The sequence below is a fragment of the Bos grunniens genome, chromosome 15 (assembly GCF_055505025.1).
Source record: "Bos grunniens cultivar Pamir isolate PY7600 chromosome 15, Bosgru_T2T1.0, whole genome shotgun sequence".
Lineage (NCBI taxonomy): Eukaryota > Metazoa > Chordata > Mammalia > Artiodactyla > Bovidae > Bos > Bos grunniens.
Genome location: NC_141179.1, coordinates 83,915,612 through 83,936,555, shown reverse-complemented (window position 1 = coordinate 83,936,555; position 20,944 = coordinate 83,915,612). Strand labels below are relative to the sequence as shown.

General features: G+C 54.0%; 1 protein-coding gene across 13 annotated transcripts in view; it reads right to left on the bottom strand.

The window, feature by feature from the left end:
• The window catches only part of STX3 (syntaxin 3), a 130,150-nt gene extending 112,905 nt beyond the window's left edge, over positions 1 to 17,245 (bottom strand). For 11 of the 13 annotated variants that reach the window (XR_015142449.1, XR_015142450.1, XR_015142451.1 and 8 more), the window contains exon 1: positions 17,085 to 17,240. Coding sequence is in view for 10 of the 13 variants with exons in the window: in XM_086341878.1 (XP_086198004.1) it covers positions 17,085 to 17,114 (30 nt within the window). In the remaining 3 variants the exon portion in view is untranslated. Of the gene's footprint in view, positions 1 to 17,084 lie in introns of all 13 variants that reach the window. The other 2 variants (XM_086341887.1, XM_086341883.1) reach the window with 2 other exon arrangements.
• Positions 17,246 to 20,944: the final 3,699 nt, after the last annotated feature.

The following is a 20,944-nucleotide window of genomic DNA, read 5'->3' as shown; positions in this document are numbered from 1 at the left end:
GCGACGCCGGCTTTCTGAATCTCATTCAACCACCGCTGCAGGACCACGAAGCGGCAGCGAGAGGAAGTGCCCCCATTCCCACCCACCAAAGGGCCCGAGCTGCTTCTGCGTTCTTCCCAGACGTCCCCCGACTGCTGCAGTCCACACAGCACCCCATCCCTAGGCACGGGGGAGAAGGGGTTGCAGGGGGTGGAGGCGGCGAGGGGGATGAACCTCGATACCGGCTCTCCACGCACTTCAGGGGCCCGTGGCCTCCTAAGCCAAGACATGCCACTCAACACAGGACTCCAGGAGCAAGCAAGGCCACCAGGGCCCCCGTTCCCTCCCCAGCTACCATCCCGGGAATGGTCTAGTCCTGATGGAGTTCCTGGAACTGCCCCTGAAATGTGGGGCTCTCCAGTCCTCTGGGGAGCCGCCTTTGACTACCGCCCCCATCATCTCAGGCTTCCCCGAGAGCTCGGTGGGTAAAGAATCCGCCTGCAATGAAAGAGACCTGGGTTCTATCCCTGGGTGGGGAAGATCCCCTGGAGGAGGAAACAGAAACCCAGTCCAGTATTCCTGGCTGAAAAACCCTGTGGACAGAGGAGCCTGGTGGGCTGCAGTCCCTGGGGTCGCAGAGAGGCAGACACAGGTGAGGACTGAGCGCCCCCCACCTCGTTCTCTGGCGTGGCTGCAGCCCTCAGCAACCCAAGGGTCACAGCCTCGTGCAAGGACTTGGACGTCGAGGACGCCACTCCGGCCCCGCGAGCACCTTCCTAACATTTCCCAGGATTAAAAGTCCCAAAGCCTAGTGGCCCTGTGCCCAGGAAGGATGTTTCCTACCTAGAAATCCCAGGCCCTTTCCTGAAACCAAATTCATTCCTTAAGAACTCAGTTAAGTACTGTTAGGTACTTAGATATTGTTTGATCAGGTACTGTCACCTCCTCAGTATTCTTTAAGATTTTGTGTTCAAGAAAAGGAAAATAAAAGAGGGGGAAAAGCCCCCAAAATGGTCTACGGGGAAAAAAAACGTCCCGAAGCCTAAGAGAGCACACGGGCCCCTAAAATCTGGCTCCCACTCACAACTCTTTTTTTTGTTTGTTTAATTGAAGGACAATTGTTTTACAGAATTTTCTTGTTTTCTGTGAACCCTCTGCATCAGCCAGCCACAGGCGCACATGTCTATCTTCTCTATGATGCGTCTGGGCCAGGCGCTTGGAACCCCTAACATGTTTCTGGACACACCATGCTTTCACTTTGCCGAACTGTCATCCAAGAACTTCTTCCTGAAATGCATTTGTCCAGCTGGCAAAATTTCATTGAGCCTTTAAAATTCAATCTCGAACAAACTTCTCTGTCTGCCTGATCTGACACTCCCCGACCCCAACCCCCTGCAACATTTAAAACCTCCCTGAGCTCCCAATCCATTCTGTGCAAACCCTCTTCAGTCCCACCCCGCCCATATTAATCACCCCTTCACCTACCGATCCTTCCCCACTGACCTGAACTCCCGGAGGGTCAGGGCTGCCTTGGGCTTCACCTGGAGACTTGGAGTATGTGCCTGCCCAGAACACCTTCCTTCAGGAAGGTACCTAACCTCCTCCACCTTCCCCATATGATGGGAAAGTTATCGGTGCCCACCTAGGCTCCCTGAGGATTCTGAATCATGAAATGAACAGAACCAAATCGCCCTCTAGCAACACGCAACAGAGACACTACCCTCATCTCCACCTTCCCAAACCCACTCCTCGGCTCAGAGCAAGCTCTACAGATCTTCCGCGGTCTTCTTCCAACAGTATTCTTGTAATACTGCTTTTTACTTGTTTAGCCAGAAGCTTCTGTCACTCGCAATTAAAATCTCTTGGACTTCTGGTATCCAGTGGTTAAGACTCTGTGCTCCCAACACAGCGGGCACGAGTTCAGTCCCTGGTCAGAGAAGATCTTGCAGACCACATGGCAAGGCCAAAGAGAAAAAAAGTATGAAATGAAATGAAATTACCTGCGGTGGTAGTGGCTTAATGCTAAGTCGTGTCCAACTCTTGCAACCCCATGGACTGGGGCCCACCAGGCTCCTCTGTCCATGGGGTTCTCCAGGCAAGTATACTGGAGCCCGTTGCCATTGCCTCCTCCAGGGGATCTGCCCAACCCAGGGATCAACCCCTTGGCTCCTGCGTTGCAGGCAGATTCTTGACCGCTGAGCCACCAGGGAAGCCCTGAAATTACTTGCGCTTGTCATTAATTAACCTATTCCGAATGTATACTGAGCGCACACCATATGCTGTAGATGTAATGAAAACTAAAATCAACTTAGTTTAATAACTAACTCCCACTGAGGCCAGTGGCCTGGATCCACCCAGCAGTTTCTAAAGCTTGAGATAAAATGCTGCTTTTACCAACTATCATCAATACCCGGGCGTCTCAGCGGACTCCAGAGGGCTCTGTCTCCCAAGAAGGATCGCCAAGACCCTCGCTAGAAAAACAGGAACCCGACCTTCCCGCAGGAACGTGACTCAGCACACCCCTGTTGAGAGTCTGATAGAGACCCCCACTGGGGGGAAACAGCTCAGGTCTGTGAATACACACGTAACTCACACACAAGACACACGGGTGTGCCCACTCAGTTTCATTCAAACAGGCAAATGTGCTAAGGAAGTGAGGTGAGGCTGCATCATGGGATGGACTCAGAGAAGTTTCTGGAAGCTGGGAATGACTTCGTCCCGGAGCACTGGAGGCAGCCTGAGCCCTCTGTCATGATACGCACGAGAGCCATGCCCTTCGGACAGGGACTCCCCACCTGCCGGCTTTGAGCAGGCACCTCCAATGAGAGGATGCCCGAATTTGGGGAAAAAAGCAGCCTTGGGTCACCCAGAGCTGGGGTTCAAGGCCTGTCGTTATCACTGACCTGCTGTGAGGCCTGCAACAAGTTCTCTGACTGCTCTGAGTTTTTCTACTGCTAAGTGGTCACAACACCACAGACCCTGTGACTCTTAACAGGCTCACCTGTGGGAAGCTTCACACAGCAACAGCAGTGCCTAATAAGTGTCTGCTTCCCCACCACGTAATTGTAAGGGCGTGCAGCCTAAACGTACGGAAGCGCTCACATAAAGGCTCAGTCAAGATCAGCTCTGCAGCAGCAGGACCACCTGGGCTTTGTAAGTGACTCCATCTCGTGTTCGTCGTGCATGCGTGCTCAGTCGTGTCTGACTCTGTGACCCCATGGACTGCAGCCCTCCAGGCTCCTGTGTCCACAGGATTTCCCAGGCAAGAAGACTGGAGTGGGTTGCAGTGCTCTCCTCCAAGCGACCTCCCGACCCAGGGGTCCACCTGCCTCTCCTGCACTGGCCGGCTTGGCATCTTAGCCACTGAGCCACCTGGGAAACCACCGCCCCCCATGCTGGTCACTGAGGCTCAATGACTGTTCACTCACGTGGCTCAGCATCTCTGAGCCTCAATTTCCTTACCTACAAAACAGGAGCGACAGTGTCCACCAGGGCTTTTGTGAGGACTGAATAAGATAATCGCTTTGTGTTCCTTACACGATGAACAGCACATGGTTGCTGCTGTTGATCGTCGCTCAGTCGTGTCCGGCTCTTTGCGACCCCATGGACTGCAGCACGCCAGGCCTCCCGTCCCTCACCATCTCCCGAAGTTTGCCCAAGTTCATGTCCCTTGCATCGGTGATGCCATCCAGCCATCTCAACCTGATGCCCTCTTCTCCTTCTGTCCTCAATCTTTCCCAGCATCAGGTTCTTTTCCAATGAGTCAGCTGTGCGCATCAGATGACCAAAATACTGGCACAGGTAACATCTCAATAAAACAACTATAACAAGATCTAGAAAGTCATCTCCACTGCTTTTATCTGGATCTAAGTACTCTTAAACAGGAAAGAACCAAAAAAAAAAAAAAAAGATACAGAACGTTAGAGCTGAAAGTAACCCTACAGATTCTATCATCAGATTCTCTCACTTAAGAGATGGGCAAACCAAAGCCCAAGACCAAATCATGAGTTATCGGAAGAGCCAGGAATAGAACCCAGGTTCCTTGACTCCCATCTTCCCAGGATGGGAAGTTTCTCCTACAGTTTTTCCCACTGCAGCGAGCTGCCCCCACGATCAACAATAGCAACAAACTTCAGTCCAGATGAGACAATTCCCGGAAGCGGCCGAAGCCCAGGTCATCTGAACCACGTGAGACTGGGTCAGGGCTTCCCTGAGAACAGACCCGCCGGACCCTGGGCGGGGGTCCTTCCCTTTGGACACACCCATGCTCTCACGGGGGCCACGGGGCCTCGGGAGCCCCAGGGCCAGCAAAGCAGGTGACGCGCCTTATCTCGGGCAGCGGGACTGCCCACTGCCTGGAGGGCACTGGGGCATCTTTATCAAGGCGTGTGGCAACAGGAACGTTGCAGCAGCGGCCGCAGCTGACACCGCCGGCCAGCACCACGCGCCCGCCACCCGCTTCCTCTCCCCTGACTCCTGCTCCTCGCCTGCCAGGAGACACGGCCGTGACTCAGCCGCACTGAGCTCACCTCTGTCCCCGACCCCTGCGGCCCCCGCCCGGGCCCCGGGCCCTGAGGACGGCGGGCCCGTGCCACCCTCTCTGGCAACAGTGGGAGGAGGGCGCAGACCCAGGACTCGGCGCCATCCGCGATCCCGCCGCCCAGCCTGACCGCGCCCCAGCCCCTTCTCTGTCGGCCTCAGCCTGTGGGCCCCTTCGTGGGCTCCTCTCATAGAACATTTCCCACCCGCAGAGCCTCTGTCATTTCAGTCGTTCATGTCCGACTCTCTGCCACCCTGTGGACTGGACCGTAGCCCGCCGGGCTCCTCGTCCATGGGATTCTCATGTCCGACTCTCTGCCACCCTGTGGACTGGACCGTAGCCCGCCGGGCTCCTCGTCCATGGGGTTCTCAGGCAAGGGTACTGGAGAGGGTCGCCACGGCCTGCTTCGCGGCTCTTCCCGACCCAGGGATCGAACCCGCGTCTCCTGCTCGGCGGGTCTGCCGCCTGAGGAGCCCCTGGGAGGTGCTAGGGGGCCACCACCCTCCGGCTGAAAGCGGGCTGGACAGGGGCTGCGGGGGCCTCAGGCCGGCGCTGGTCCCCACTAAGCCTCGGTCTTCTGACCAAGTACGGGGCTAGCTTTCCAATGCGACTCTGCGCACCCCCAGGAGACTTCAGGGACACCTCAGAAACCCTCCAGGGAATTTGGGTGGCAGTCAAGCCTGCATCCCCTCTTCCACCTGCAGAGCTCCACCTTCATCTGCTTTTCACACTGAGGTCGAATACACGACTTCACTTTCAGAATCAGGCCTCTTGCCAAGAGAGAAAAAGGAAGGAGAGAGAGAGAGAACAAGAGAAAGAAAGAGAGGCACGCTTAGCCAGCAGGAACTGCACCAGAGCACATGAACGGAGCTTTCTAAAGAAAAGGGAAGAAGACGGAGTCCCTCCCTCCTTTCCAAGGTAAAGCATGGCTCAGTGTTCATCCAAATCATCAGCAACTCCTGAAGGACCTTTACAAATCAGAGCGTCAAGGTGGAAGGGACAAAGAAAAGGACGGGAGAAGGCCACCCTAAATGCAGAGGTCTCTGTTTACAGGCCCTCCGATGACCCTCCCGCAGTGGGTGTCAGACCGAGGGAGACTCAGGAGTGCTCGGGAAAGTTTCGGGGTGAAGGAGATGATAACAGAACGGGGAACCAGCAGTCCGGCCTGGGGAGGCACGTCTGGTCCCGATGTCCCCGCTGGGGAAGGACCGTGGTCGGCGGGTCGGGCCCTCCAGTTGCTTCCTCCTCTCCACATGGAAAGAGCTCTGTGCTTGGGAGACTCCTGTTTACAGACCCAGATCTTCACCCATTAAATCTGGTTCAAAGAGACAAGGACGTGTGATTCTCCTCGTCCTTACTGCCTACCTCCCCCACCCCCCGAGCCTCCTTTCCAGGATGAGGGGTTGTGGATTCCCAAGGACAAACACCAGCACATCCAAGGACTCCAAACACACACACACACCCCTGCCTGAGCCCAGCGTCTGGTTTTTCCAGTCTCTCTCCTCCAATGAAGAGAGCCAGAAAGTCTGAGTAAGTGTCAGCTCTCAGCAGGCACTCAGGGCTCTCTGTTCCCCACCTCAGGGTCTGCGAGACCTCCGTTAACGCCCCTTCGCCCTCCTAAACCGAAACCCTCCCGGACGAGATGTTCCCCTTTCTGCCTCTTCCTGACACCCCCCCTCCGCTGAACCAAGAGGAAACCACGGGAGAGTGGCTTCCTGGGTGAGCCTCATGCGCTCGCCTTCAAGATGTGGTTCTGGCTGAACAGTCTGAGCCAAGAACTGGCCCCGTTTGAAGATGAAGACGCTGAGGAATAAACTCATTACCAGATTAGCCCAAGGCCACTGAGTCCCTGGACAACTGGACAAGAGCCAAAGTCCCAGCTGACCGAGCCCCAGGCGTTCCACCATCACGACGATAATAAGGGTATTTTGTTGCAGGCACTTTGTGGTTCCAAACGCAATATTTGCTTCTCACGGCAACCCCAGGAGGGACACGCATGACACCCCACTGGCAGCTGAGACGACTACTTCACTTGGTTAAATGGCTCATCCCGGGTGACCCCGCTAACAGGAGCAGCATCAGGGCCCGAAGGCAGGGCTGTGGAAGCCGGGTCTCCCGGCTCTTACCCTCCACACTCTGCCTGAAGACGCCCTCCCCAGGCCAGCTCAGAACCACGTCCGCACATATTTCAGGGACGCTGCAACGTCGGGGAAACTGAACTGGACTCGTCTACGTGCAGGAATGAAAAAGATACCAGTGTAGGGACTTCCCCGGTGGTCCACCGGCTAAGAGTTTCAGCTCCCAACGCGGGGGGCTCGGGTTCGATTCCCGGTCAGGGAGCCAGTCTCCACGAGCTGCAACTGAGAATTCGCAGGCCACGTTAAAAGATCCCACCTGCCGCAACCAAGGCCTGGGGCAGCCAAACAAGTAGTATTTTTAATTTTTTAAAGAAAATACCAGTGTACATAAGCCCACAGATGTGTAGGTTTGTAGAGATACCCATGACTGCCTGCGCCGAAGACCCAGCTCTGCCACCTGAGCAGCTGTGTGACCTTAAGCGAGTGACTTGACCTCTCTGAGACTCAGCTCCCTGAGTGCAGCAGGAGTAATCTGCCCCTGGAGCTGCTGTGAGGATTAAATTAGTGAATGTGTATGAAGAGTTTAGAGCGACGCGGGTACAGAGTAAACTCCCAAGGCCATGCCATGCTATCAGGTTTCACTAAACTGAGTTTCTGCTAAAGACGCAACTCTAATGCCAATTCTCAGAAGGTGACAGCGGGTCCCTTAGACTGGACTGACATGTGGTTCACTTATTCATCTCTCTACATATGCATTTAAAGAAATAGAGCTCTCTGTAAATTTTGCTTCTGCTAATTCTCAAAAATGTTGACCTTTACTACTCATCGTTCATTTCTAAACAGTTTGTCATTTCCATTTTGGCTTCTTCTGAGCCCACGAGTTATTTAGAAAAGTAGGCAAACTTTCTAAATCAGCTCAGTTCAGTGCAGTTCAGTCGCTCAGTCGTGTCTGACTCTCTGCGGCCCCGTGGACTGCAGCACACCAGGCCTCCCTGTCCATCACCGACTCCTGGAGTTCACCCAAACTCACGTCCCTAGAGTCGGTGATGCCATCCTACCATCTCACCCTCTGTCGTCCCCTTCTCCTCCCGCCTTCAATCTTTCCCAGCATCAGGGTCTTTTCCAATGAGTCAGTTCTTTCTAAATACATTAAGAATTTAAACCTTCAAAGTGGGTAAACCTAAGGAGAGCTATTACTGCATAGTTAATTTCTAACTTTATTATTATCGTCATCAGGGAACAAGTCCTATATGACTTAATATTTTGTGGAATTTAGCATTTTATTTGTGTGTTAGCACATGGTCAGCATTTTTTAATCGTCTGTGAAGCTTGAAAAGATCCTGCACTCCATTTGCTGGACACAAGACTCATCGAAGCTTCATGCCACGTTCACGCCTCTGCTTTTGTTGGGCAGGCCCTAAGCAAGATACAGAGCAGGAGTAGTGAAGAGAGATGGAAGTTCATCTAAAGAGAGGAAGGAGGAAAAAGCAAAAGCACCGTGCGGGTAGACGTCATCTACATTGACGAGAAATCTGTGACCAGGGAAGTTCATTCACCCAGAACCACACGGCCAATAAGGAACAAATGGACCCCTGCGTGGTCCAACCCCTGGGTCATAGTGGATTATTTCAGACACAGATCTGGGGTCTCAAAACCAAGGGCCTCGCCCACAACGTTCTTCTCATTCAACACAAGGTCCCATCTGGAGTCACAGATCCATCTGTCCACTCACTCAGCCAGTGGCACTGATTGAACATCTCTCATCTCCAATAGCACAGACCAGACTGGGCACCCTGCTCTCCCTGGAGCCTCGCGGTCTCAGATGGGAGGGACCCAGGCCATTCTGTCACCACATGGGGGGAGATGACAGCTCTCAGTCCAAGGGACCGACGCCCAGGCGAGGACAGGGCATTAGAGAACGGATGGCTAGGTGACTCCTGGGGAAACGGCAAAGGATGCCTGCAGGAAGGCATCTGGGTGGGAAGGCCACACCCTCTTCCTGCTGTCCCTCTCACCCCAGGAGCATTCAGGGAGACTCAAAGATGAACCCTCTGCTTCCTCTCCCCTACCCTAGGCTTCTCCACACTTCCCAGGCTTCCTCCCCTCCCCCAACCCCATCAACACCCTACACCCCTCAGCATCCAGCTGCCAAGGATACAGGAGAGAGGAAGGAACTTACACTGTCTGCCTCCCTCATCCTCAGCCTCCTCCCCAACTTGCTTTCAGCCTCTGTCCCCCAAGCACCCCCCTCCCTGGATGCTCCTAGAGGACGGCACACTAATGGTTGTGAAAGTGAAAGTCCCTCAGTTACAGCTGACTCTTTGAGACCCCATGGACCATACAGTCCATGGAATTCTCCAGGCCAGAATGCTGGAGTGCCTAGCCTATCTCTTCTCCAGGGGGTCTCCCTACCCAGGGGTCAAACCCAGGTCTCCCGCATTGCAGGCTGAGCCACCAGGGAAGCCCAGGAATGCTGGCAATTACCGAGCAGCCCACCTGAGAGGAGGACTCTAAGACTCGGGCCTGGAACTTCCCTGGCGGTCCAGTAGATAAGACTCTGCATTTCCAGTGCAGGGGCTTCAGGTCTGATCCCTGGTCAGGGAAGTAAGATCCCGCATGCCAATGTGTGGTCAAAAAATAACTAAAAATAAGACCAGAGCCTAATCTCTGCAAGAATCTTCTGGGGACCCTCCCCGCCTTACAGTTGAGAAAACCAAAGCATAAAGGCGCCAAGCAACCTCCCCAGACCCTGAAAACTGAGTGCCAGAGCCAGGAGGAGAGCGGGTCACTGGACGGATCCCTGAGGTCCATCACCCTGGAGAGACGTGTCTTAACAGCACCTGCCGCCGCCCAACCACAGCCCTGGTCCCCAAGAAATACACGTGCAAAGAGCTAACACACAGAGGCTGTACCAAAGAGGTCGTGATGAATGGAAAGCTGAGAAACTGTCACAGCTCAGAGGACGCTGCGGGAACTCAACTCAGTGTGTTACCCTGGGTGGGATCCTAGACCAGAGGGAGGACCACCCGTGGGAAAACGAGTGGAATCCACAAAAAGTCTGGAGTTCAGTGACGCGCGATGTACCAAGGTCGGTTTCTCAGTTTAGACACGTGTCCCGTCGCACGTAAGACGTTAACAGTGGAGGAAACTTTAGACGGGACTCCCTCTACTATCTTTGTGACCCTCTGTCGGTCTAAAATTAGTCCACCACAAACACATATTTCTACAAAAAGCAATCCCGCTGCCGTCCTGCGGGTTCCCTGACCCAGGCAGCCAAACAAACCCAGACAGCATACGCTCCACTGATCTCTCTAGGTGGGGGGTGAGCCTCACTCAAGTTTCCACATGCAGACAGGGGAACGTTGCCATGGAAATGGCCCAGCCAGGAAACAGGCTGACCCAACAGCAGAGAGGGGAGGAAGTTGCAAAGTGGCCTGATATAAAACGCTGGAGATAAGGCCCCCTCGGGACTGCCGAACCGCCCAGCAAGTTCATCCGTTGTTGCAGCTCAGTCGCTCAGTCGTGTCCGACTCTTTGTGACCCCATGGACTGCAGCACGCCAGGCCTCCTGTCCACCACCGACTCCCGGAGTTTACTCAAACTCATGTCCATCGAGTCAGTGATGCCATCCAACCATCTCATCCTCTGTCGTCCCCTTCTCCTCCCACCTTCAATCTTTCCCAGCATCAGGGTCTTTTCCAATAAGTCAGTTCTTCGCATCAGGTGGCCAAAGTATTAGAGTTTCAGCTTCAGCATCAGTCCTTCCAGTGAATATTCAGGGTTGATTTCCTTTAGGATGGACTGGTTGGATCTTCTTGCTGTCCAAGTGACTCTCAAGAGTCTCATCCAGCAGAACAGTTTGAAAGCATCAATTCTTCGATGCTCAGCCTTCCTTATGGTCTAACTCTCATATTTGTACATGACCACTGGAAAAACCATAGGTTTACAGCTTCCTGAGCTGTGGGAGTGTGGTCTGGACTCTCACACAGGACTTCACTGGCAGGCAGCTTCTAAAACCGTAACATTACATGGCTGCTTTTACATATCGATAAAAATAAAGAGTTTGTGGAGGCTCCAGGAAGGCCTGCTGAATGCTGTCAGCTCAGATCTGGAACCTTCCCTGCAGCGATGACACTGGAAGTGAGCCTTCAGGGATGCGTGAGATTTTCCAGGGGAGCAACGAGGTAGCAGGATTCTCACTGTGATACCCACATGTTCTCCTCTGTGGTCTTCCTGCAAGGGGACAACCCTCCATGAGGAGTAGAGGTGGAAGTTTCAGGTACAGGTAGGAGCCTTGGAACTCACCCATCCTCATCCTTAAAGGTGGAACCACTGACCTCTGGCTCCATTAGCAAATCTACGGGTCCCAGAGTAAATGCTGCACTTCAAGCAGGTCAAGTTTCACTAACCCAGAGGGGATGGAGCCAGAAGGATAAGTTGCAGTGAAGAATAACGTGTGTAAGGGCCAAGATGTTAGTGATCAGTCGACAGACAAGAGTTTACCATGCGGAAGGGTGAGGGTCCCGTCTGCCACCGTGACAAGGGGCACAGAGGGCAGCTGGGGAGGCGACCAGCGACGGTGACAGATGAGCAAGACGGGCTCACTCAGCTCCTGGTCTCCCCACTCGAACCTCAGGCCCATCTGAGCCTCAGTTCCGTCACCTGTAAGATGGGAATACTATAACACCGCCTTGCCTTGCAGGGTGGAGAGGATTAGACACACACGCGCCCTTTCCAACAGGAAGCGGCAGCTCAGTCAGTGACCACTGTTACCACTGACGCCAGCAAGTCACAGACCCGTGGAGCTGAGAGACAACAGGACTTAGGAGACTAAAGAGTCCAACTCATAAAAGACAGATGGAAGGTGCTTTCAAGCCCACGCCACGGTAAGAAAAAAAAAAAGAAAAGAAAAAACCCACTGACAATAGAAGAGAAGTATTTCGCTCTGAAGCAACGTGCAGCCCACCAGGGCTGCTGGCAGGCTGGGGGGCAGCTCCCAGGCTGTGTTTCAGGAGCGTTACCTGTAAGGAGCAAGCCTGGGAAGACAGGCAGGAATTCTGCCAAACGGGGAAGGGACCCTGAAGGGAGGGAAGACAGCACGCTCGAGCATGTCCCCCCCAACTACCACGGGAGTAAAAATAGAACTAATCGCCTTCCCCCAGCCCTGCATTCTCTCTCTGACCTCTGGCTGCTGGGCCTGTAATCCCTCGCAATCCCTGTCACTCCCGTCTCAGCTCCACTGACGTCTGCTCACCCGGGGCAGCTCCCCCAGGGAGACAGGGGAGGGAGGAAGGAACCACGACGATTAGAAACCTTCAAAGGGGAAGCACGGCCCCCTGTTCTGGTGGTTGTACAACTAATGTGACTGTGCTCCTGGGGCACTCACATGGGGAACTTCAAAATGCGGAAGGAGGCCAGGGACGAGCCCTGCAGGACACAAGACGGAACAGAGAGTGAATAAGTCGGTCTGGCCTTCAGCGCCTCAGGTGTCGATTTCACTGCTGCTGCTGCTGCGTCTCGTCGGTCGTGTCCGACTCTGAGCGACCCCATAGACGGCAGCCAACCCGGCATCCCGTCCCTGGGACTCTCCAGGCAAGAACACTGGAGTGGGTTGCCATTTCCTTCTCCAGTGCATGAAAGTGAAAAGTGAAAGTGAAGTCGCTCAGTCGTGTCCGACTCTTAGCGACCCCATGGACTGCAGCCCACCAGGCTCCTCCATCCATGGGATTTTCTAGGCAAGAGTACTGCAGTGGGGTGCCATTGCCTTCTCTGTCGATTAGCGCATCCTTATTGGCTCTCTGTGGAGGAGCCAGTAAACCCCAAGATGTTTCCAGCTCTCTGGACACACATCCAAAGTCCGTGACCTCCATTTGACACATTGCTGCCTCTCTGTGAGCATGATCAACTTTGATGTTGCTGTTGTTCAGTCGCTCAGTCGTGTCCAGCTCTTTGTGGCCCCATGGACTGCAGCACGCCAGGCCTCCCTGTCCATCACCAACTCCCGCAGTTTACCCAAACTCCTGCCCATCCAGTCGGTGATGCCATCCAACCATCTCATCCTCTGTCATCCCCTTCTCCTCCTGCCTTCAATCTTTCCCAGCATCAGGGTCTTTTCCAATGAGTCGGCTCCTCGCGGCAGGTGGACAGAGTACTGGAGTTTCAGCTTCAGCATCAGTCCTTCCAATGAATATTCAGGGTTGATTTCCTTTAGCATTGACAGGTTTGATCTCCTTGCAGTCCTAGGGACTCTCAAGAGTCTTCTCCAACACCACAGTTCAAAAGCATCGGTTCTTCGGTGCTCAGCTTTCTTTATGGTCCAACTCTCACATCCATACATGACTACTGGAAAAACCATAGCTTCGACTAGAAGAACCTTTGTCGGCAAAGTGATGTCTGCTTTTTAATATGCTGTCTAGTTTGGTCATAACTTTTCTCCCAAGGAGTGAGCGTCTTTAAAGTTCATGGCTGCAGTCACTGTCCGTGGTGATTTTGGAGCCCAAGAAAATAAAGTCTGTCACTGTTTCCATTTGATGGGGGGTCTGCTTTTCAGGGACCACATCCCTTTGTTTTCCCTATACGACCACGTGCTCTTTCAGACCAGGGCTTTGTATAAGAACTCTGCCTAGAATTCCCTGGCGGTCCAGGGGTTAAGACCCAGGGCTTTCACTGCTGTGACCTGGGTTCAACCCCTGGTTGGGGAACTATTATTAAAAAGATCCCACACACCTTGTAGAATGGCCAAAAATAAAAACAAAACTCTGCATATCAGGATGCCCAGCAGCGGCAGGCAGAGGTTAAAAAGCACCAAGAACGGTGTCTCCCTGAAGCCCAAAGGGAGAATGGGTGGAGTTTCAGGATCTTTGCGCTACTTCTAAGGAACCTCTCCAGCCTCTGAACAGAGTAGATTTCAGTCTCAACAGGGACTCAAGCGGAAGCATCACTTCTGGGAACAGCCCCCGGGCCCTAAAGCCCCAGCACCAGGGACCGGTCCACGGGGTCTTCAAGGAGTTGTTTCCGTCTCAAGGACGGGATCATCGGTCTGTTCCTCGTGTGCCTCCCTCGCTGACTGTGATCCCCAAGGCCCAGCAACTCGTGTCCCTCTGCATCAATTCCCACCCCGCCCCGGCGCCTCTGGGAGGGAGGGGACATAGAAGATGCTGGCTGAACACTGGCTGAATGAAACCAGAGCCGGGCAAGAGGCTCCAGCTCCGGGACGGGAAGGGTCTGGACTCAGCGGATCCAAAGTTCAGCGCCTGAGACCTCGGCAGGAACCGCCTGGTGAGGCAGGCTGGGCGTGGGCACCACAGCTCCCTGCCAGCCTGACGTCACCAAAGGCAGGCTTCTGGGCCGGCCCCGCCAGGGGAAGGGCAAGAGACGGATGAGTCTCAGCCGGTGACCGGTGATCGCAGCAGCAGGAAGGGGCGCCCTTCAGGGAAGGTGCTGCTCCCAGCCCGTCTGGGGAACTTGAGTTGACTGCAGTGGGTGATTATCAGGGATTATCTCATTTCACCCTCGGTGACCCTGAGGGGAGGGTGCGGTGATCCACTTTCTGGTGGCCTCTGAGTGCTTGAGACAGGCTCCCAGTGAAGCCCTTCTAGAAACACACACCCTCAGGGTTGATGGAGACTTTGAACCTCCTCATGGGCTGCCCCCCTTTCCAAGAAGGCTCAAATTCCTACAACAGTCAACATGCCACCAAGCCTCCCTCCCAGGTCCCACCAGCCTGGCCCCGCCTTGGGCAGCTCTGAGTATCACAAATGCCTTCCACAGGGCTTCCCTGAGTGGCTCTGGGGTAAAGAATCCACCTGCCAATGCAGGAGACACAGGTTCGATCCCTGACCCAGGAAGATCCCACAGGCCTCAGAGCAATGAAGCCCGTGCACCGCATTACTGAGCCTGTGCTCTAGAAGCCGGGAAGTCGCGATACTGAACCCACACGCTTCAGATACTGGAGCCCACGGTCTGCAAGACAGAAGCCCGCGTACCACAGCGGGAGAGGGGCCCCCGCTCACGGCAGCTCCCAGAGAGCTTGGGCAGCAACAAAGGCCCAGCACAGTCAGTAAGGAAGCAACTAAATTAAAAAAAAAAAGCTTTCTAGAGTCATCACGTCTGCCCAGCAGCCTCCCGGCTTCACTGTTCTCCTCCTATCTACATGGAGCAGCACTAACGCCCCGCACAGGGCGGCTCTTCAGCTGTCTGGGGGCAGGTCACGCTCCGCTGGCCCCAGGGTTTAGAAAGATCCCCGCCGACAGAGATGGCACTGCCGCTCAGGGTTAAACCGGCTTTGGGCAGGTTAGCAAACCCTGACAAAAGGAATCAGAGAGCGAAGATGGTAACAGTGTTGCCGTGAAGGGGCGCGCGCGCTCTCTCCGGGAGTAAGGAGGGGCTGGCTAGGGGAGGTGAGCTAGAAGCCAAAACCCACCTAAACCTTAACACTAGCCTTCAAGGAAAACGTTAACGTTGCTGGAAGGGACTCGGAGATGCACCGAACTCCCTGTGGTACATACTGGCGTGAGAGGAGCAGTGAGGCGCAGTGGCACCGAGGAGCAGGCGCTCGGCGGCGAAGCCACAGTCGGAATCTCCTGAATCCGAGCCTGTCCTCTTTGCACGGCGCCGTCATCCATCTCCCTGCTCCACGAGGCCGCACCCCCAGCCTCACAGCTCCGTCTACAGTCTCACTCCCGCCACGCTCCCGGGAGGAAAAGGGAACGACGCAGCATTGGCGCCATTTTACAGATGATAACACTGAGGCTCGGAGAGGAAAAGGGACTTGCTTGGGTTCCTCCCAACAAGCTGAATTTATACTTGGGACTCAGAGCTCAACTGAGGCTCTCTACTGTCTGTTGAAAGGGCATCTTGCCCTGGAAATGGACTTCCTCACTTAAGGAAGGGCACTGCCCCTCCCTGCCGACCAGCTCTGCACTGCCCCATGACTGAGGATTGTGCTGGACCGGCAGGTCTTCAACACCACGCTCTGCTTTGCTCTCTGCCTCCGGGGCAAAGGCTCAGGGAGAGGCCAAGAGCCTGGCTCCTCCCTGGATCGGGCTGCGTAACCCGGGGCATCCGTCCTCCCCAGGCTGAGCTCTAGTCTCCCGCTCTTTACAAACAGAGGCAGCCACTTCTGCTCTGTCATTTCAGGGATGTTGTGAGGCTCAGATGACAACGGGCAAGGAAGCGGCGAGGCGGCTGACACCCACCACCAGTGACCGTCCCCTCCCCTGCCTCCAACGCAGTCCTACTAGGAGTGGTGAAAGGGTCAGGAAGGTCTCAGCTCAGGCGAGGGCGGGGAAAGAAAACAACTGTGACATCAGCCCAGCACTCCCTCACGCTTGCCCAGGGCTTCATTTTTCCGAAGAGATTTTACAGTGACTAGCGTGAGATTCACCAGTGCTTAGTCCTGGGTGCGCCATGCACCATACAAAGGGCTGTGCGAGCTCTTTCGGTTTTAGTCCTCAGGAATACCCATTTCACAGATGACAAAACTTAGGCTCCAAGGTCATGGGCAGAGCTGGTAGGCAGTGGAGCGGGGAGGCAGACCCTCTATCCAGACCCCTGTTGCTCAGACTTGATTCAGTGTGCGCATGATCACCTGGAGAGATTTATGGATAATCAGATTCTGATTCCCTCGCTCTGGAGGCAGGCCTAAGCGGCTGCGCCTCCCACAAGCTCCCAAGTAGATGGGACGACGTTGCATCAAGGGCTAGATTTTAAATTCCCCTAAGATAGAGCCTGAGTCACCCAATCCCCAGGGCTTAACACTGGGTTTGCCCCATAGAGAACACTCAGTAATTATTCAACGAGTCAATGAATATTGCACGTAAAAACCTATGCTTTACCCCTTCTCTGTACTAAGCCCGATTACATCATCCGATCTCAACACAAATCTCTAGGGTACCATTAACCTTCCTTCGACAGATAAGGAAACAAGTTCAAAAGAGTAGGTTGCCTAAGGTTTCACCGCTTTTACGCAGCAGGGCTGGAAGCCGACTCCCTTCAGATCCTTGGCCCTGATCACAGCCGTCCCACGGATGGGGGTCGCGGGCGGGGGGGATTAATAATTACAGACAGCTGGGGGTGCCGAGGCGCTGAACATCCGCTAGACCAGATCAGCTCACGGTCAGGCGGTCGCCCACGGGAGCTGCTCTCTCGGGGGCGAGGGCAGCGGGCTCAGCGCCCCGCAAGGGGAGAGAGACTAGGGGGCTCCCGGAGGAGGCGGGGCCGGGCGCAGCGCCCGGCAGCGGCGAGCAGGCGGTGCGCGCCCCGACCTTCACGGGGAGCCCCTCTGGACGCCCCCGCGGACCCCAGCTCTCGACAGACGCCGTCCAGCCGGGCGGGGCAGGGGGCGTCCAGGGAGAGCGCAGCCCGGCGACGCATCGGCGGCAGGCGACCCGGGAGGGGGCTGCGTGCGTCCGGCTCAGGGAGAGCAGGCCTGGACCCGGGATCGGAGGAAGCCGCCCGCTCGCCCGCCCGTCCGTCCCCGGACTCACGGCCTTCAGCTGCTCCAGCCGGTCCTTCATCCTGGCGCCGGGGCCGGGGCCCAGGTGAGCGGCCGGAAGAGGCGGCGGCCCGGCGAGAAGGAGCGTCCGCGGCCCCGCGAGGCCCGCCCGCGCTCCCGACGCGGCTCCGGGGGCGCGGCTCCGACCGGCGGCCCGCCCTCACCTGGGCCGCGCCCCGCCCTTAAAGGGACCGCGCCGGGGCCGAGGGGCGGTCCCGCCTGCGTGCAGGCGCTCAGTCGCATCCGACTCTCTGCGACCCCATGGACTGCAGCACGCCAGGCCTCCCTGTCCATCACCAACTCCCAGAGCTTGTTCAAACTCATGTCCATTAAGTCGGTGATGCCATCCAGCCATCTCAACCTCTGTTGGCCCCTTCGCCTCCCGGCTTCAATCCTTCACAGCATCAGGGTCTTTTCCAATGAGTCAGCTCTTCGCGTCAGGTGGCCAAAGTACTGGAATTTCAGCTTCAACATCAGTCCTTCCAATGAATATTCAAGACTGATTTCCTTTAGGATGGACTGGTTGGATCTCCTTGCAGCCCAAGGGACTCTCAAGATCCTTCTCCAACACCACAGTTCAAAAGCATCAGTCCTTCAGTGCTCAGCTTTCTTTATAGTCCAACTCTCACATCCATGCATGACCACTGGAAAAACCATAGCCTTGACTAGATGGACCTTTGTTGGCAAAGTAATGTCTCTGCTTTGTGATATACTGTCTAGGTTGGTCATAACTTTCCTTCCAAGGAGTAAGCGTCTTTTAATTTCATGGCTGCAGTCACCATCTGCAGTGATTTTGGAGCCCCAAAAATAAAGTCTGACACTATTTCCACTGTTTCCCCATCTATTTGCCATAAAGTGATGGGACCAGATGCCATGATCTTAGTTTTCTGAATGTTGAGTTTTAAGCCAACTTTTTCATTCTCCTCTTTCACTTTCATCAACAGGCTTTTTAATTCTTCACTTTCTGCCATAGGGTGGTGTCATCTGCATATCTGAGGTGATTGATATTTCTCCTGGCAACCTTGATTCCAGCTTGTGCTTCATCCAGTCTGGCGTTTCTCATAATGTACTCTGCATAGAAGTTAAATAAGCAGGGTGACAATATACAGCCTTGACGTACTCCTTTCCCAATTTTTTTCATGTCCAGTTCTAACTGTTGCTTCCTGACCTGCACACAGATTTCTCAAGAGACAGGTCAGGTGGTCTGGTATTCCCATCTCTTTCAGAATTTTCCACATTTTGTTGTGATCTACACAGTGAAAGTCTTTGGCGTCGTCAATAAAGCAGAAGTAGGTGTTTTTCTGGAACTCTCTTGCTTTCTCAATGATCCAACGGATGTTGGCAATTTGATCTCTGGTTCCTCTGCCTTTTCTAAATCCAGCTTGAACATCTGGAAGTTCACCGTTCACGTACTGTTGAAGCCTGGCTCAGAGAATTTTGAGCATTACTTTGCTCGCGTGTGAAACTGAAAGGAAAGTGAAGTCGCTCAGTCGTGTCTGACTCTTTGCGACCCCATGGATTGCAGCCTAAGAGGCTCCTCTGTCCATGGGATTTTCCAGGTGAGAATACTGGAGTGGGTTGCCATTTCCTTCTCCAGGAGATCTTCCCAACCCGGGGATCAAACCGGGTCTCCCGCATTGTAGGCAGTCGCTTTACCGTCTGAGCCACCAGGGAAGTGCAATTGTGTGGTAGTTTGAGCGTTCTTTGGCATTGCCTTTCTTTGGGATTGGAATGAAAACTGATGTTTTCCAGTCCTGTGGCCACTGCTGGGTTTTCCAAGTTTGCTGGCATATTGAGTGCAGCACTTTCACAGCATCATCTTTTAGGATTTGAAATAGCTTAACTGGAATTCCATCACATCCACTAGCTTTGTTCGTATCAGCAGAGAAATAACTCCAGAAAGAATGAAAAGACGGAGCCAAAGCAAAAACAACACCCAGTTGTGAATGTGACCGATGAAGGAAGTAAATTCCGATGCTGTAAAGACCTATATTGCATAGGAACCTGGAATGTTAGGTCCATGAATCAAGGTAAACTGGAAGTGGTCAGACAGGTGATGGCAGGAGTGAACATTGACATTTTAGGAATCAGAGAACTAAAATGGACTGGAATGGGTGAATTTAACTCAGACGACCATTATATCTACCACAGTGGGCAAGAATCCCTTAGAAGAAATGGAGTGGCCATCATAGTCCACAAAAGAGTCCAAAATGCAGTACTTGGATGCAATCTGAAAAATGACAGAATGATCTCTGTTCGTTTCCAAGGCAAACTATTCAATATCACGGTAATCCAAGCCTATGCCCCAACCAGTAACGCTGAAGAAGCTGAAGTTGAACGGTTCTACGAAGACCTACAAGACCTTCTAGAGCTAACACCCAAAAAAGATGTCCTTTTCATTATAGGGGACTGGAATGCAAAAATAGGAAATCAAGAAATATCTGCAGTAACAGGCAAATTTGCCCTTGGAGTACAGAATGAAGTAGGGCAAAGGCTAATAGAGTTTTGCCAAGAGAACCCACTGGTCATAGCAAACACCCCTCTTCCAACCAGTCACTTCAGTCGTGTCCAACTCTTTGCGGCCCCATGGACTGTAGCCCACCAGGCTCCTCTGTCCTTGGCATTCTCCAGGCAAGAATACTGGTGTGGGTTGCCATGCCCTCCTCTGGGAGATCTTCCTGACACAGAGATTGAACCTGCGTCTCTTGTGTCTTCTGCATCGGCAAGCGGGTTCTTTACCACTAGCGCCAACTGGGAAGCCTCCCAATAGATGGGAGAGAGAGCTACTAATTCTGCCTGGAGGAAGGGCATTCCAAGTAAAGGAATGTGTAAGGTCCGGGAACTGCGGGTTGGAGCTGAAAGACTCTTCTTCGTGAAAATTACTGGAGGTGAGGCAGGGTGGGGTGGGCTGGGACGAAGAATTTGGATTTTATGATGTCGGCCATGGGGATCCGTCAGAGAAATGTACGCAGTTCAGTGATGCAGTCATAACACCTGCCACTCACCGTGTGGACGTCTTTGCAAAGCTACTGCTTCACTAGGGGGTGAATCAGAGATATTACAGCTTCCCAGTTTGCTGTGAGGCCTGTTGCCAGAGGAGGAACGGCTGACTCCTCTCCTGTGGGGCAGAGGTATAAGAGGAAGATGTTTGTACTGGAAACCTTAAGCTGTTATTTCCTATCTGATTTCCCCAGGTGGGTCAGTTCAGTTCAGTCACTCAGTCCTGTCCGACTCTTTGCGACCCCATGGACTGCAGCACGCCAGGCTTCCCTGTCCATCACCAACTCCCAGAGCTTGCTCAAACTCCTGACATCGCGTCGGTGATGCCATCCAGCCGTCTCGTCCTCTGTCGCTCCCGGCTCCTCCTGCCATCAGTCTTGCCCAGCCGGTGTTCCCTTCCGAGAGCTGGGCGTATTTTCCCCCTGGCCCTCCGTCTCCCCCCACGCCCCCGCCCCGCGCCCCCGCACCTCCACTTTCTTTCCTCTTCCCTGTCAGTCTTCCCGGTCGGGAACAACTCAATGTCCCGCAGATAAGGAGTGGAGCTCAAAAAATGGGACCGGCGGTGGTGAGGGTCAAGTCTCAATTCAGGGAAAGAATCTGCGCTATACCCAGATTAAATGCTGTGAATATTTTCCTGGCTCTGTGGTTTCCCTTCCGTGGTTAAGACTTCCCCTTTCCATGGGGGTTGAGGCGTGCATCCCTGCTCAGGAACCTAGCGACCAAAACATGAAACAGGAACAGTATTATAACAAGTTCAGTAAAGGCTTTTAAAATTATCCATATTTTAAAAATTGGTTTTCTCCATAATCCTAGCAGAATTCTGCCTCCAGTGCGATCTCGATGCGCCTTCCG